Source organism: Lepidochelys olivacea, assembly GCF_965140295.1.
Source record: "Lepidochelys olivacea isolate rLepOli2 genome assembly, chromosome: 8".
Lineage (NCBI taxonomy): Eukaryota > Metazoa > Chordata > Testudines > Cheloniidae > Lepidochelys > Lepidochelys olivacea.
Genome location: NC_140418.1, coordinates 38,370,912 through 38,389,505, shown reverse-complemented (window position 1 = coordinate 38,389,505; position 18,594 = coordinate 38,370,912). Strand labels below are relative to the sequence as shown.

The 18,594-nt window shown below is 39.8% G+C and overlaps 1 protein-coding gene across 1 annotated transcript in view; it reads right to left on the bottom strand.

Annotated features, from left to right (window-relative positions):
- LOC311525667 (uncharacterized protein) overlaps positions 1–18,594 on the bottom strand; it is a 43,110-nt gene that overhangs the window by 13,726 nt on the left and 10,790 nt on the right. The window contains exons 2-4 of the mRNA XM_084637964.1: positions 11,272–11,438; positions 10,715–10,847; positions 1,188–3,785 (exon numbers count right to left, since the gene is read on the bottom strand). Of these exons, the coding sequence (XP_084494090.1) occupies positions 1,188–3,785; positions 10,715–10,847; positions 11,272–11,438 (2,898 nt within the window). The remainder of the gene's footprint in view (positions 1–1,187; positions 3,786–10,714; positions 10,848–11,271; positions 11,439–18,594) is intronic.

The window sequence follows — 18,594 nt, the reverse complement described above, 5'->3', positions numbered from 1 at the left end:
AGCACAAATCCAGGTTTTCTCACCCTCCACCCCCCCACACAAATTCACTCTCCTGCTGGTGATAGCCCATCCAAAGTGACAACTCTTTACACAATGTGCATGATAATAAAGTTGGGCCATTTCCTGCACAAATCCAGGTTCTCTCACCCCCTCACCCCCTCCCAAAAACCACACACACTTCAATCTGTCTGGTCACGCAATCACAGACATGAAGGTCGCTATCTTAAAACAAAAAAACTTCAAATCCAGACTCCAGCAAGAAACTGCTGAATTGGAATTCATTTGCAAATTGGATACTATTAATTTAGGCTTAAATAGAGACTGGGAGTGGCTAAGTCATTATGCAAGGTAGCCTATTTCCTCTTGTTTTTTCCTACCCCCCCCCCAGATGTTCTGGTTTAACTTGGATTTAAACTTGGAGAGTGGTCAGTTTGGATGAGCTATTCCCAGCAGGAGAGTGAGTTTGTGTGTGTATGGGGGTGGGGGGGATGTGAGAAAACCTGGATTTGTGCTGGAAATGGCCCACCTTAATTATGCACATTGTAGGGAGAATGGTCACTTTGGATGAGCTATTACCAGCAGGATAGTGAGTTTGTGTGTTTGGTTTTTGGGAGGGGGGTGAAGGGGTGAGAGAACCTGGATTTGTGCAGGAAATGGCCCAACTTTATTATCATGCACATTGTGTAAAGAGTTGTCACTTTGGATGGGCTATCACCAGCAGGAGAGTGAATTTGTGTGGGGGGGTGGAGGGTGAGAAAACCTGGATTTGTGCTGGAAATGGCCCACCTGATGATCACTTTAGATAAGCTATTACCAGCTGGACAATGGGGTGGGAGGAGGTATTTTTTCATATTCTCTGTGTATATATAAAGTCTGCTGCAGTTTCCACGCATGCATCTGATGAAGTGAGCGGTAGCTCAGGAAAGCTCATGCTCAAATAAATTGGTTAGTCTCTAAGGTGCCACAAGTACTCCTTTTCTTTTTGCGAAAACATTAAATGTACACAGATAAATACTAAATTCAAATTGTAAAGGTAATATTAATAGGTACGTTAGAGTGTGAAAGGAATAGCTTTCTGAATAATTTTGAAAATAAAAACCTCTCCATTATCTTTTAATGTAAACTTTAAATAAATAATAAACGAAAATGAAATAAAAAGACTGTAGAAGAGCAGAAATTAATCTAACCTGGTTCGCTGATTCCACGTCCGTGTTCAGCTGGAAGTTAGTAAGAAGATCCTGTTCTTTTCCAGAGTCCGTTCCAGCAATGCCATGCTGAGGTGGGAGAGAGGGGGTAATGGGTCTGAGGAATTTGAATTCGCTGTTTCCTGATCCAGTTGTTAAACAGACTTCATAACGATAACTGTGAGACAGAGTTCCGTTACCCGTTACATCTACCAAATTATTTTGGAAGTTGCTATCACCATAAAAATTACCAGAAGCAGACATGTATCTTTCTCCATAATGTCTTCTTCTATAAAGCTTGGTAGTTATAAATACTATTATTGACACACAAAAAACAAACGATACTAAGCACAAGGAAATTATTAAGTACACAGTTAATGTGCCATTCTCTTCCTCTTCCACAGCTACATCTGTAAACTGCATGTATGCGTCCGAAAAGCCTTCCACTAGAGCTATGTTCAGAGTTGCAGATGAAGAAAGGGGCAATTCTCCGCTGTCTCTAACAAGCACAATGAGTTTTTGCTTCATCGTATCTCGGTCTGTTATAAGCCTCGTGGTTCTGATTTCACCATTTGGGGAAGCCACAGTGAAGAGACCTGGGTCAGTGGCCTTCAACAAGTGATAGGAAAGCCAAGAATTCTGACCGGAATCCCCATCCACAGCCACCACCTTCGTCACCAGGTAACCCGCCTCCGCCGATCTGGGAACCAGGTCATTAGCTGGGGAGCTGATGTTCTGCAGAGGGTATAAAATGAAGGGCGCGTTGTCATTTTCATCAATTATCACAACTCGGACAACGACTTCAGAGCTCAGTGGAGGGGACCCGCCATCTGCAGCTCTCACAGTGACCTGGAACTCTTTTATCTGTTCATAATCCATGGATCGCAGAGCGTACACATTCCCATTTTCCGAGTTTATGGAGATAAAAGAGAGAAGCGGAAGGCCACCTACCTGGGCAGGCAACAGAGAGTATGTCACTTTGGCATTCTGCTCTGAGTCTGAATCAAAAGCATTGACTTTCCCTATCAAGACGGCTGGGCCGTTGTTTTCTCGGACATACATAGTGTATGATGTTTGATTGAACTCTGGGGAATTGTCATTAATGTCTGATATTTTCACGACGATTCTCTCCTCAGTGGAGAGACTGGGAGTTCCCAAATCCCTGGCTGTGATGGTGATGTTATACTCCGATACTTTCTCTCGGTCAAATGTATTTTCGGTCACTAAAGAGTAGGAATTTTTTGAAGTTGGTTTTGCAGAAAACGGCAGATCGTCTTCTATGGAGCAGACTGTTCTCCCGTTGTCCCCAGAATCACGGTCTCTGACATTGAAGAGGGCCACCACTGTCTCAAGAGAGGAATCTTCAGGTATCGGGCTAATAAGAGATGTTACTTTCACCTCTGGGGCATTGTCATTGACATCCACCACCTCCACCAGGATTTTGCTGTGCGCTGACAGCCCCCCGCCATCTGTAGCTTGAACGTCTATTTCATAGGTTTCTGTTTCCTCAAAATCTAGTGGTCCCAAAAGTCGAATCTCCCCATTTACCGGGTTTATACTGAATGCGTTGACACTCTTTTTGGATTTTTGGCTAAATGAATATGATATTGCTCCATTAATTCCTTCGTCTGAATCAGTTGCGGAAACTGTCAGAACCACGTAATCTTGTTCAGAATTTTCCAAAATCCGTGCTCTATAAAGAGTTTGGGAAAACTCGGGAATATTATCATTGCTATCCAGAACAGTTATTCGTACCTGCGCTGCACCGGACCGCGCTGGGGAGCCTCCGTCTATCGCAGTCAGCATGAAGCTAATTTCTGCCTGCTCCTCGCGATCCAAAGGTGTCTTCAACACCAGCTCCGCGTACTTCCTGCCGTCGCTGCGATGGCGAGTGTATACGCGGAAATGGTCCGTTGAACTGATGGCGTAGCTCTGCAGGCTGTTGTTCCCGACATCTAAATCCTGGGCGTTTGTCAGAGGGAATCGGGACCCAGGCGGAGTGGTTTCGGGCATCTTTAGAAGCAGCTGATTCTCTGAGAACTCCGGAGAATGATCATTTACATCATAAACCCTCACCTCAGCCCGATAGGACTGCAAGGGATTTTCCAGTATTATTTCAAAATGCAGAATGCAGGGGTCAGTTTGCCCACACAGTTCCTCTCTGTCCATTTTCTCTTTAATAAACAAGTCCCCGGTGTTGCTGTTTAGCTGGATATGCTGGCGGCTGCTTTCGGAAACCACACGGGCCTTGCGAGCAGACAGTTGCTTCTCGTCTAGCCCGAGATCCTTTGCTACATTAGCCACAAAGGACCCGCTTTCCATTTCCTCAGGCACAGAATAGCGAAGTGTTCCGGGTCCGAGGGCCCACACGCAAAGAAATAAAATGAGAAACACTACTTGCCTAATGATTGTTGTTCTCCTCTGCTTATCCGCCATTTTTAATGCGAAAATATAAAGAGCTTTGTAGTGAAATAATGTCACTTGCTGTAGTCTCTTCTGTAGTTCCCGAGAGCTGTGTGCATCCCTGCTCCTGCATACATAAACTATTCCAGTCTCGCGCGAATGTTTTAAGTTGTCGATCTCTGTTCTCCTTAGCCAATACTGCCACCAAGCGTCTCAGCTGATACTGATTGCATTTTTAATCGATTTATAAAGATCTGTAATTTTGTTGTATATTTGCCATCCGCTATCAGTCTCGCATGTAAATGGAACAGTTACATCTGCAAAGTATTTAAGTCTGTTTAGTGTAAAACAGAAGTGAATGTAAAGGAAATGTAGAAGGCAGAGCTACAGATATCTTTTATATGCATATTTATAATTTGAGAATTCTACTTATTCTGAAAATCCTTTTCCGACTCTGGAAGTCTCTTTTACAACACAATGACTTCCCTTGGGGGAGAGTTGTCGAATCTTTCAGTTCCTTACAGCCGCATTCAAGTTACTAAATTCGTGAAAATAGTACCCAGCCACTGCAGTAGATTTCTGAATCCACTGCATCTTTAGAAAGCACTGACTGGAAAAATAATATGGAATGTTTGATATAAACTTGTAATTTTTTTGGTACATCAGTCAGGCTAGTTATTTCATTAGCTAGCAATATATCCCCAGGTATTTCAAATATTGAACCACATCCTGCCCGTGAATTTTAAGTGGGAGGTCTCATTGATTCCGGTAATAACATGCCCTTTGTGAACAGTTAATATCCAAAAAGAGTCTGGGTTTGGGGTTGGTGTTTTTCTTGTTACTTTCTTCTGTCAGACAAGTCTGACTATTTTGTCCTAGATTCATATGTCCATATGTGTGTTAATATTCAACCAATCTGACTATAACACAGAATGTTATTTTCAAGCAAAACTAACAATCCTTGTTTTCACAGCTTTCTCTGTATTCCTTTTATAACAGTTCTCCTGATGGAGCTGGTTTGGGCACTGCTAAATTAGAGTGCTTATTCTATTCCAGAAATTAGCATATTAAAACCAAAAAAATTCTAGAAGTCTCTTTTGGATGGGGATAATTCCTCAGGAGTCCTAATAGAAACAGTCATGTCAAGAGTCCATCCATTTTACTTCGGTTGACAAGGTTAGCATTTCCTCTGTTCTTTTGGATTGAAGGTGGGGGGACAGATGATTATTTCTTGGGATTCTTTCTTTTATACTTGCCCCTCTCAGATTTTGGAAGGCATTGGGTGGAAAGCTGTAGCTATCTTTAGAAATTGCACATTGGTACCTTCTTTTATTTTTGTGAAATCTGCAGTGAAAGTGTTCTTAAAATGAACAACATGTGCTGGGTCATCATCTAAGACTGCTATAACATGAAATATATAGCAGAAATGCAGGTAAAACAGAACTGGAGACATACTATTCTCCCCCAAGGAGTTCAGTCACAAATTTAATTAACGCTTTATTTTTTTAACAAGCATCATCAGCATGGAAGCATGTCCTCTGGAATGGTGGCTAAAGCATGACAGGGCATACAAAAAATGTTTATGCAATGCTGGCTACAAAAGTGCCATGCAAATACCTGTTCTCACTTTCAGGTGACATTGTAAATAAGAAGGGGGTGGCATTATCTCCTGTAAATATAAACAAACTTGTTTCTCTTAGTGATTGGCTGAACAAGAAGTAGGACTGAGTGGACTTGTAGGCTCTGAAATTTTACATTGTTTGCTTTTGAGTGTAGTTATGTAACATTTGTAAGATGCACTTTCATGATACTTGTACAGTACTTGTATGAAGTGAATTGAAAAATACTATTTCTTTTGTTTATCATTTTTACAGTGCAAATATTTATAATAAAAATAATATACACTTTTATTTAAATTACAACACAGAATACAATATATCTGAAAATGTAGAAAACATCCAAAATATTTCATAATTTTCAATTGGTATTCTATTGTTTAACAGTGTGATTAAAACTGTGATTAATCATGATTAATTTTTTGAGTTAATTGCATGAGTTAACTGTGATAATCAATAGCCCTAATATATAGCATAGATTTGGAGGTGATATCAATGTAATTGTGATGCTGGCATGCCAGGTGCCAGCTCATGCCAAAGCCCCAAACCAATTCACATATGTATTAGAATAGATTAAAGTGATTGTTAATTGTTTAAGAATGTATTTGGTATTCAACTTAATGAAAACTAATGGGATGTTACATGCATTGTTTTCACTTATACGTATCCTGTTATAATATAATAGCAAACATTTACATTCTATATTCCTCTGTGGCTAAAGAACCCATCAAATGAGAAAGAAGCCTTGCATAATGCAATGAAGAACTTTAACAGGAAAGTGCTAATTTGAAGGCAAGTGGTCACTGTGTGTGCTGATCAGAGATCAAAGACTCTAAATGTGCTCCTATCTCTCTATCAACCAAAGAGCCCATCAGGGTGGTGAGCCTGTCAGCTTGTTTTCTGTGAGACCTCTGGATTCAGGGAAAGATCCTGCATCTCAGGACTGTTTGGACTGTTACAGGGAAGGGTACCAGAAGCAAAGCAGAAATCCCCAGAAACAATCTGGCTACCTTGAAAAGACTTTTCTGCCACCATTTGGGAATTAGAGACTGTGACTCACCTGTAGGTATATTTTATGTGCTTTAACCTCTCAACAGATCTCATTTCCTTTTCTTAGCTAATAAACCTATAGTTAGTTTACTATATAATTGACTACCAGGGTTGCCTTTGGTGTGAGCTCTAGAATGCAACTTGACCTGGGTGACTGGTCTCTTGGGACTGGGAGTAACCTGTAATGTTTGTGATTTTTGGTATAAATGACCATTTATGGTTAAATCCAGTTTGTCTGGGTGCAAGATAGACTGGAAAATCTAGGGGGACTGACTGTAACTCCAAGGTAAAACTATTATAGTATTCCAGGAGTTCACACCTGTTACTGATTTGGTGAAATCTAATCATGGAACCCATCACCAGTTTGGGGTGTCTGCCCTGAGGTAGGCACTCAATGTCCTGAGCTACTCCATATGGCCTGGCAGTAATATATTAAAGCAACTTTTGAAAATTGCACAGGCATCCTGTCAGTGTATTACCTTCCCAATGAGCCATGGGATTAATTTATGGGTTTTTTTTAACCCCTGGTCACCTTCCAATAGCTTCTATATTTTAAAAATGGTCAGCCTGAAAAATACTTTCTTCCCCAAATTTTGCATTTCCCCCCTAAATAATCCATGCCCTTTTCAGTGGGTCAAGCAAACCTGTATACCCCCGAATACCATATATATCAGCCCTTAAAGTCCTAACATTTTTTATGAAAAGAAAGCTATTCTGGGTCATTTTAGGATGTTTTACATTTATAAGTTTCATTTTCCCTCTCTTTTTAAGACCTGCACTTTTCCGTTCATAGTAACAAAGGTACCTGATTTTACCACTGGAAAGATGCAAGAGAAACTCCAAATAACAATTTTTCTAACGCTTTCTAAAATATCCCTAAAATATTTTTCTATAACATCTGAGTAATTTAAAACTACATAATTTATTGGTTAGCTTTATGAACACTCGTTTGTAATGATCTATATATGTCGCCTTTGCTTTCCTGCTCATCACAAACTCGTGGAGATAAAATTAGTATGACACAGAATCGAGTATTCAACAAATATGTGAGGAAAGACAGAGAGAGTTGCCCCGGAAAGATATTCTTGATAAAATGGTTGCGAATCAGTTATATCTCTGTACAATCATTTATAATTGTGTAATGAGGTTGGAATGCATCTGGAGATTGAAAGAAAAGACTCTAACTATACACAATGTTACTGTCAACTTCTTAACATTGATGGTTTTCAGGTGGCTGTTCACTGTTTATGTGAAGTGAGTTGTTCGTTAGAATTAGGATCTTACAGTGGACAAGTTGAATTGGGAAAAAGGAACATCATATAAAGCTGATTGTCATCCTTTTGCTGGCAGTCTCAACAGAAAGAAGGATTGAACTTCTCATTCAATTCATGAGATTGTGGCTCATTCATGGGGAGCTTGGAAGGTGGCATAGCTGCTGCCAATTAAAAGTTAACAGAACACTTTACTTTTATAAAATCCAGCAATGATCCCCAAACTAACATTTACTTATTGTATGAAGGGAACTTGATATAAGCAAAGAGAGATGTACATTTCCCAGAAGTTAGAGTTCATATTGTCTTAAATTTACTCCTGGGGGAATTCTGCACCACTGTGCAATGCAGAATTTTGCAGAAATTAACACTGTGTGTCCAGAATTTCCTTTCCCCCACAGAAATGGGCTGCAGTGATTTTTAGCCCTCTCTTTGAGGGGCTACTGGACCTCACAGAGCCCAGCTCGCACACAGAAGATACTGTTGGGGGGAGGGACAGGGAGCCAGAGGGTTCCTGGCAGATGCAGTTCCCAACATGCCCTGTGAGAAGGTGAGGGCTGTACTCAGGAAACTCCATACTAGCCTGGGACCAAGCATCAGGCTGTTTCTCCCTCTGGATCCCTGAGTTCTGGGGAAGAAAGGGGGCAGATGTCTGGTCTGGGGGGGGGAAGGGCACAGCTGGGCTCAGGTGTGTGTGTGAAGGGGACAGAGAAACAGGAACTGGGTTGTTACCAGGATTTCTTAAACACTCTAGTCCTCAGGGGAATTTTTGTGTGTGTCTGTATTGTTACATACTTGCTGACAGGTATTTTGAAACAAATTATCAAAATAATTGAAACTGGTGTAATTATGTAGGGTTATTTTGACAAATAAAATTTGCAGAATTTTAAAATATTGTGCACAGAATTTTTAATTTTTTGATGCAGAATTTTTAATTGTTTGGCACCGAATGCCCCCCCAGGGGTACCCTAAGGAGGCTATTATGGTCCATCATGAAGAGATGCTGAAAACGAATCACAAGGGTCTGCGCCTCAATCTCAGGTTCACTATAGGTATAGTGGGAGGCAAATTCAGCCGTGGTGAATGCAACAGCTAGGATGCAACTTCATAGCCAGTCCAAGCTAATTGGTAATATTTTCTCTTGTCCTTGAAACCCTTGTGTCGACACTACATTGCATGACTAGGTGACTGGCTCCCAAACAAGTGTAGGTGGTGAATAAGAATGATATTTTTTATCCACAGAGGGCCAGATCCAATTCTCACTAAATTCAGTAGTAGACTTCCACATTTTTCAGAGCTACAATGAGAAAGTGAAACAATCTTTACAACTGAAAATGGTTTGGCCAACAGGAAGTGAACTTCAGTCTCCTGGTATGGGTCCCAAGAGTCTTGGTTGAGTACTATATGGGACCCCTGTTAAATACAGCCACAGGATGGAAACCAGCCATTATGCTCTAATATCTCCCAGAAGTTCACAGATACAACATAAATAGCTAATTTCCCCATTTTGCTTTATCTAGAATACCTCGCGTTATTCACTTGCTTTATCAGAACATCTACTCAATTTCATTTTTTGTTTATTAGTCCCTATTTAAATGTGTAAGTGGCAGTAGGGTAAAGAACAGTATAAAAATCAACATGAAATATACTGAAGTTGCAATTACATCTACCTCCTGCACTGAACAGCAAATAGAAAACATGGCTGAACTTCTGGACCGACTCTTCAGTCTATGGATTCCCTCATCTCAATCCTCTGCTTTATCCAGAGAAGAGATATTGTGTGAAATCCTGGCCCATTTAAGTTAGTGGGAGTTTTACCATTAACATTAGTTATCTAGCATTTCACCCATTCAGTCCATGCTATTTCCTGTATTTGAAATCAAATCCTTCATTGAAGTTGACGAGTAATTATAGCGCATACAATCTTTCTCTCTGTATGTGTGTGTGTGCGCCCGTATATACACACACACACACACACACAAACAATTGGTACTAAGATAACATACCGAAATTGAAGCATATGGGGTCGGGGGGGAGGCAGGCAGATGGAAAGACGGTACAAACGGAAGAAGGATGTAGTAACCTTCAAAATGAAGTTATTTTCTTATCCTCAGTGCATCTTGTCAAAATACTATTAAACCATTCTGTATTGACTTTGAAATCTTCAGCAAAACGGATTATTTTATGCCATATTTTTTCAAGATAATAAGACTTTACGATTTTAATGTTTTATAGCTTCTCAAACGATTACATACTTGTCAATATTTTGAGTATTTATTTTTTCCTAGTTTCTCTTTTCTATAACCGGTTAATTGGACTCTAAATCAGAGAGAATACCAAGGAAAAAAACAAAAAAGCAATGCTATTTACCGATACATTTAGCAGGATAGGAGGAATTAATATGCTGATTCAGCTTTCCGGAAACAACGAATGAGCAAAGAATTGGAAAACACACCATTAACTCCCTGCATAGGATAATTTTAAGGAGAATAACATAAAACCATTCATTTATATTTAAAAAACTTTCATTAATGGAGTTTGACTGTTCTATGGGCCTTCTTTTACGATTCCAAGATATCGATCACAGAGAGGAACTGTTTCCATATTAGAGATATAAACTAAGCACCGCCAGAATTTGCATACTACAAATGCCCTCGGAAAGGAAAGAGAAGAACTCGCCTTGTGAAACGTTGACAGCTCAGGACAACAGTGTTCTTTTCTAAGGGCACAAATCGGCGCTCCCAAAGCAGTTGATTACACATCACTCATTTTCGCACACTCTGACTTCTATTGCATCCGGTAGCTCCGAATCTCTTGTGCAATATCTCTCTCCTCCCCATTCAGAGATTTATTCTCTATATTTCAGTGAAACCATTTTGATGTAACACTTAAAGAAATATTTTAATTTCCACTTCCGTGAAAATAACAAGGTAACATATTTAAGAAACAGTAACACCGATATCTCAACTAAAACCTTAGCAAGTAAAATTATATAATTAACTCCCACCAGTATTAAAATCACTTCCATACACCATATGTATACTGGAGGAAATACAGAGGGATACTGCAAATATTTCAACATAAAAGTTCAATTAATATTATTGAAATCTATACAGGCGTTAAAACAATAATATATTGCATATTGGGCTAGAAAAGAGGGGAAATATATTTAAGCAGCAGAGAGTCTCACCTGACTGGCAGATTCCATTTCGTTATTCAGATGCGAGTTAATAACAAGATCCTGTTCTTTCACGAAATCCGTTCCAGAATTGCTGTGCTGAGCTGGGAGACTGGCGATAACAGGTCTCAGGAAGTTGAACTCGCTAGTTCCCGAACCAGATGTTAAACAAACTTCATAACGATAATTATGAGACAGAGTTCTGTTACGCGTCAAATTATTCTGGAAGTTGCCATCGCCATCAACAATGCCAGAAGCAGACATGCATGTTCCTCCATACTTTCTTCTCCGAAGTAGCTTGATTATTGAAAATATAATTATTGAAATTAGAAAAAGAAACGAAATTAAACACAAAGAAATTACTAAATACGTAGTTAATGTGTCATCCTTTTCATCTCCCTCAACTACATCAGTAAACTGCATATACAAGTCCGAAAACTCATCCACTAAAGCTATGTTCAAAGTTGCAGATGAAGAAAGGGGCAATTCTCCGCTGTCTCTAACAAGCACAATGAGTTTTTGCTTCATCGTATCTCGGTCTGTTATTAGCCTCGTGGTTCTGATTTCACCATTTGGGGGAAGCCACAGTGAAGAGACCTGGGTCAGTGGCCTTCAACAAGTGATAGGAAAGCCAAGAATTCTGACCGGAATCCCCATCCACACCCACCACCTTCGTCACCAGGTAACCCGCCTCCGCCGATCTGGGAACCAGGTCATTAGCTGGGGAGCTGATGTTCTGCAGAGGGTATAAAATGAAGGGCGCGTTGTCATTTTCATCAGTTATCACAACTCGGATAATGACTTCAGAGCTCAGTGGAGGGGACCCGCCATCTGCAGCGCTCACTGTAACCTGGACCTCTCTTATCTGTTCATAATCCATGGATCGCAGAACGTACACATTCCCATTTTCCGAGTTTATGGAGATATAGGACAGCAGCGGAAGGCTACCTACCTCAGCAGGCAATAGAGAGTATGTCACTTTGGCATTCTGCTCTGAGTCCGAATCAAAAGCCTTGATATTGCCAATCTTTATCCCTGGCCCGTTGTTTTCTCGGACATACAGAGTATATGATGTTTGATTGAACTCTGGGGAATTGTCATTAATGTCGGATATTTTCACTGTGACGGTTTTTTCAGTAGAGAGACTGGGAGATCCCAAATCCTGAACACTGATGGTTATATCATAGGTGGAAACTTTCTCTAGGTCAAGTGTACTTTCACCAGAGAGTAGGAATTTTTGAAAGTTGTTTTTAAAGAAAACGGAACGTCATCTTCTATGGAACATACTGTTCTCCCGTTGTCCCCAGAGTCCCGGTCTCTGACAATGAAAAGCGCCACCACTGTTTCAGCCAAGGAGTCCTCAAGTATCGGGCTGATGAAGGATGTTACTATCACTTCTGGGGCATTGTCATTCACATCTAGAACGACAACAAGCACTTTGCAGTGCGCAGACAGACCCCCGCCATCTGTGGCCTGAATGTTTAACTCGTAAGTCTCAATCATTTCAAAGTCAATTGCGCCTGTGAGTCGAATTTCCCCTGTCATTGGATTTATTTTAAAGGTTTTGCTATTTTCTTTGGATTTTTGGCTGAAAGAATAGCATATTTCCCCATAATTTCCCTCGTCTAAATCAGTAGCAGAAACAGTAACAACCAGATAATCTTTGGGGCTGTTTTCCAGAACTCGGGCTTTGTAAATGGTTTGGGAGAACACAGGGAGATTGTCGTTGGCATCCAGAACAATGATAAGGATTTTTGCTGTGCCGGATCTCGGAGGGGAGCCGCCATCTACAGCCGTGAGCAACAGATTCACCTCCGGCTGATGCTCTCTATCCAATACTTTATCCAGCACTAGCTCTGCATATTTCCTGCCGTCACTGTGTTCACCGGTATACACACGAAAATGGGCATTGGTGCTAATGCTGTAGTTCTGGAGGCTGTTGTTTCCCACATCTAAGTCCTGAGCGCTCTCTAGAGGAAACCGAGATCCTCGGGGAGTCGTTTCCGGGATTTTAAAACGTAGTTCACTTTCCAAGAACACTGGAGAATGATCATTTACATCATAAACCCTCACCTCAATTCGATAAGATTGTAAAGGATTATCCAGGATTATTTCAAATTGCACCGTGCAGGGGTCAGTTTGCCCGCACAATATTTCTCTGTCCACTTTCTCTTTAATAAACATTTCGCCTGTATTGCCATTTAGGTGGAAATACTGGCTGCCGTCTTCAGTAACAATGCGAGTCCTGCGAACAAACAACTCCTTCAGGTCTAGCCCTAGATCCTTTCCTATATTAGCCACAAAGGACCCGCTTTCCATTTCTTCGGGAACAGAATACCGAACTGTTCCGGATCCGATGGCCCACACGTAAAGCAACAGAAGGAGAGACGCGACTTGCCTTTTGAATGCAGTTCTCCTCTCGGTATCCGCCATTGTTTATATAAAAACACATGACAGGGCGATCCTGAAATAATATCACTAGTCGAGATTCATCCCAGGATTCTTATTTCCGGAAGATGTACTTTAATTTCAATATTTCCTTTCTAGAATTTTAATTGATCTGAATCCCTTTGTAGTATTCTCAGCAATTCCAGAGAAAGAGTCTGCACGTCTGATCTTGTGGTCGTGGGATGTTTCATTTCTCAGGAGTGCATTACAATCTGCAGTTGTAAGCCCTTCTTAGCCAACAGCGCCACCAGATGTCTGAACTTTATGTTCGTTATTTTTTTTCCTGATTTTTTAAAAAATGTATAAAATAATATGTTGCGTCGTGTCCTAGACATATTTAAACACATAAAATATTTATTGTTTGATTTGTTGATCGAGATTTATATAGAACCAACAAAAATAACATGAATTGAGATTCTTTTCATAGCATTTTAATATATTTTGTAAGTACATATGAATAGTGCTTGAAAAATTAAAGGATTAAACTATCACATCTACAGTATTTCATTAATCTTTTACCCAAATTATTTCAGTTCTAAAAATTCAGGTTCCTTTTAGAATTGGAATGCCTATCAGAGACATCTGAGATTAGGAGATGTGTGAAATCTTGAATTCCTAATATTCTCCTTTAGCTAGTAAAATAGGTAAAAATAGTATAACTTAAACTGAAGCAGATGCTTCCCCAAACCACAGTAATTTGAAAATTTATAACTGGTCTTTTCATTTTACCCTTATTTCTTTTGGTCTGGATTTATTTATTTTTGTATGCTTTTTACTATAATTTGTACTTAATTGTTTCACAACAGTTACTTCTTTCCATAGCTAATCATAAAGTTGTATTTAATTACTAGAGTCACAGATTCCAAGGCTGAATGGAGCATTGTGCTCATCTAGTCTGATCTCCTGTATGACACAGGCCAGAGAACTTCCCCCATATAATTCCTAGAGAAGATCTTTTAGAAAAACATCCAATCTTGATCTTAAAATTGCAGATGATGAAGAATCCACCATAACCTTTGATAAATTGTTCCAATGGTGAATTATTCACACTGTTAAAAGTTTACATACTATTCTCCTTCTGAATTTGTTTAGCTTCTACTTCCAGCCAGGGGATCCTGTTATATCTTTCTCTGTTACATTGAAGAGCACATTAGCAAATATTTCCTCTTGTAAGTACTTATAAACTATAATCAAATCATTCCTTAATCGTCTCTTTGTTAAGATAAACAGAATTAGCTCCTTGCATCTATCACTATAAGGCATTTTTCTAATCTTTTAATCATTCTAGCCTCTCTTCTCTGTACCTGCTCCTATTTATCAACATCCTCTTGAATTCTGAACACCAGAACTGTATTCCAGTGTTCCAGTAGCCATCACACCAGGGCCAAATACAGAGGTAAAATAATCTCTCTATTTTACTCAGTATTCCCCTGTTTATGCATCCAATAATCATATTAGCCCTTTTGGCCACAGCATTGTACTGGGGAGTTCATGTTCTGCAGATAACCAACCACCTCCAAATCTTTTTCAGAGTCACTGTTTCCCTGGACACAGTCCCCTATCCTGTAAATACAGCCTATGTTCTTTCTTTCTAAATACCTACCTTTACATTTAGCCCCATTAAAAAGCCATATTGTTTGCTTGTATCCAGCTTACAAAATGATCCAGATCACTCTGTATCAGTGACCTGTCTCCTCCCCACCATGACCCCGCCATTTTTGTGTCATATCCAAACTTTAACAGTGACAATTTTATGTTTTCTTCCAGGCCATTGAAAAAAATGTTAAAAAGCATAGGGTCAGTGTGGGATGGCACTAGAAACACACTCTTTGGATGATGATTCCCCATTTACAATTAAATTTTGAGACCTATCAGTTAGCCAGCTTTTAATCCATTTAATGTGTGCCATGATAATTTTATCAGTCCAGGTTTTTAATCAAAATGTCGTGTGGTACCAAATCAAAGGCCTTACAAAAGTCTAAGTATATTATACACACTATTACCTTTATCAATCAAACTTGTGATCTCATCAACAAAAAATATCAAATTAGTTTGACAGGATTTTTGTCCATAAACCCATGTTGATTAGCAGTAATTATATTACCCTCCTTTATTTCTTTATTAATGAATAATATTTATCCCATGCTCCATTATCTTGTCAGGGAGCCATGTCAGACTGACAAGCCTATAATTACCTGGGTGTAAGGAACCAGGGCCTAGGTGGTCTGGCCTAACAGTTACAGCTGGGCTGAGTCTGCATCTCAGGGACAGTAGTCACTGAGCAGGAGTTGGAGGAATCACAACACCCAGGTTCAGTAAGCAAGAGTCAGGGTCAGAGTCAGGCTGAGTTTGGGGACCAGAGGTCAGAGGTAGTACCAGGCTGGAATCAGGGGCAGGAAACAGATTCAAAGTCAGGCTGGGAATGAAGACTGGAGATCGGGAGACAAGGTGAAGTCTGAAGTCACAGCAGGCCAAAGTCTATGTGGTTTCCCAGACAACTACCTGGGGCAACCCCTGAGGTTAAATAGGGCACTTGGCAAGTGAGAGGGCTTCAGGGTACTGTCACTCTGACTCCCTTGGTGGTACTTACTGTGGCACCTACTCTCCACAGTGCTCCCTGAGTGTGGCTCTCTATGACCTCCTGGTAGAAATGTGTGAATGTCAGCTGTTGAGGTTCTGCAGACCCAGGCTCTAGTCCCTGGACCGTTACACTTGGTCATTCCATTTACCCTTGCAAAATATTGACACAGCATTTGCTTTCTTCTAGGCTTCTGGAACTTCTGCAGTGTTTCAAGACTTTTTGAAAATCAACATTAAGGGTCCAGGGAGCTCCCCAGCCAGCTCTTTTAAAGCTCTATGATCCAAGTTATAAGGACCAAACTTTAGTAGCTGCTGTTTATCATCCTCCTGAGATGTTCAGAGAAAATAGCTTCACTATTCTTTGATGTCCCCATCACAATGATGAAATTTTCTGGGAAGGCAAAGAGTATTCAGCATGTGCTATTAATTTTCTGTTTTTATGTGAATATAAGAAATAACAATAATTTATGTCATGTGAATTCCCAGAAAGTATTGGCTTTTCACCAGGAATATTTTTTGGGATAACACACAAAAGATTTTCATAATGAATTTCAACACACATTTTCATCAGGAGTACAATTTTTGTTGACCCAGTATAAAATGCTCCCATTCCAATAAATATGAAGCTGTCACCTATACATTCCCTGTCTGAGCAGTGTATTCGTTGTCTGTTTCATTTATTACCTCGCTAAGCCACCAGAATTCTTTCATTAAGGGTAAAATCCTTTCATTAGTTTGCTGGGTAAGGGCACAGATATCTAAAATGGCAATTTATTTTGATTGTACATAGAAATGAATCTTCTGCCAATGTTTCAATTTCTAATAGGGATTAATTTCCACAGCTTTCATCCTACATTCCTTTATTCCAATGGATTTCCAAACAAAGGTTGTAGACAGCCATTTGGCTATTGATGTAGGTATATGCTAGGTAAGCTATAGGTATAAATCAAAGTGATAATGCAAAAGTCTACAGGCCTCAGAGCCTGTAAGACAATAGCTTAGTTAATCTAATTGAGGACCAAGGCCTAAAACACTTAGTATAAGCAACTAATAGGACTGACCTTCTATCACAAGATGTCACAAAATGGAATGCTGTGATACACAGGTATGCTGAACTGCTGACAAGTAACCACAAAACACCAGTTTATGCTCATTTAGGGTATTTTAAGATATGAATATCCACAGATGTTCAACCTCAAGAATGCTCTGGTAACCAATTGTTAATATAGTTGAGGTAAAATGGTAGGTAGCCTGTTAGCGAAGGACACCCTGACCTTGTTAGGATGAAGAAGTTTAAATATGGATATTGGGGACTGAACACCCTCATGAATATGCATGGTAGCCCTATATCAGGCATTAATACAAAGGGACTGACCTAGGCCTAAGCTGCTGAGATCTTCTGGCTATGTCAGAACTAGGACTACTCGAGGGTTATCTGTCTCACCCATTTTAGGTCCCTGCAAAGGGTGCTGTGAGTATGCACTTAATGCTAGTTGTTTTATATTATCTCAGTCTACTTTGCTGGATTGTAGTGTTTGTCATATTGCTAATGCTAATAAAAATATTACAGTTTCAAAGGGTGTTTCATAAGTGTGAGTGTCTCTCCTGCACACACCCGGGTCCTCCTCCTTGTACCAATTCTAAAATTTTGTGGTTGATCTAGAAACATCTGAAACCTGCCAGATCATGACTGTAAGAATACCTAATCAAAAGATCAGGCAACAAGGTGTACCCTCTTTTTTTAAAAAAAGTAGACTATTAGATCAAAATTATAAAATCTACTCTATGCCCATTGCAAGTTCAGAATTGGGAAATGTTATTGTCTAGACGTGCTTAGAAATTAAAAGATTTAAGTGAAATTGAACAAGCCACACGTACCAGCAATTTCTTACACATATAAACTAAGCAAATGGAAAGACATCTGACCTATCTACAAAATTGGTTTAACAATTCTGAATATCAAATTGGAAGTGAATACTTCTTGGAAAATTATTTTAAGGCCTCATAAAACTAAGTGGAAGTGTGTGAAACATATTGCTGAATCCCCAGGTCTAATAAATAACCACTGGCAATTGAAAACATATTCCTTGCTCACACATTCAGAAATGAGTGAATATTTATCTCTCACCATAAAGAACATAAAGAAACTTAAAAACAGAAAATCAAACGACCTTCCATTGTCTCTTAAAAACGATTACTAGAGTAAGGAGCCTCAGAGAGACAGTGTGGACTGCAAAGTGTGTTTTAATTACCACATACAGTAATTCCAAATTTCATACAGAAGTAATACAGATTCTTGTTGTACATTTAGTAAATGTGACTTGCATCTAAAATATTATTCCTGAAACCAGAAAAAGAAAAGAAAATAAACACAAGGAAAGTACTATGAACACAGTCAATGTGCAGTCCTGCTCATCTTCTGCTTCCTTAGATGAATCAACAAATTGCCTATAAGGGTCTGAAAATCCATCCACTAGAAGTATATTTACTGTTGTTGATGAGGAAAGTGGGGATTCTCCGCTGTCTCTAACAAGCACAATTACTTTTTGTTTTATTGAATCTCAGTCTACTATTAGCCTCGTGGTTCTTATTTCACCATTTTGGGAATTCACAGTGAAAAGACGTGGGTCTGTGGCCTTCAGCGGCTGGTAGGAAAGCCAAGAATTCTGACCAGAATCTCCATCCACAACCACCACCTTAGTCATCAGGTAACCCCCTTCCGCTGATCTGGGAACCATGTCATTAGCTGGGGAGCTGCTGCTCTGCAGAGGGTAGGGCATTGTCATTTTCATCATTTATCACAACTCGGACAATGACTTCAGCGCTTAGTGGAGGGGACCTGCCATCTGCAGCTCTCACAGTGA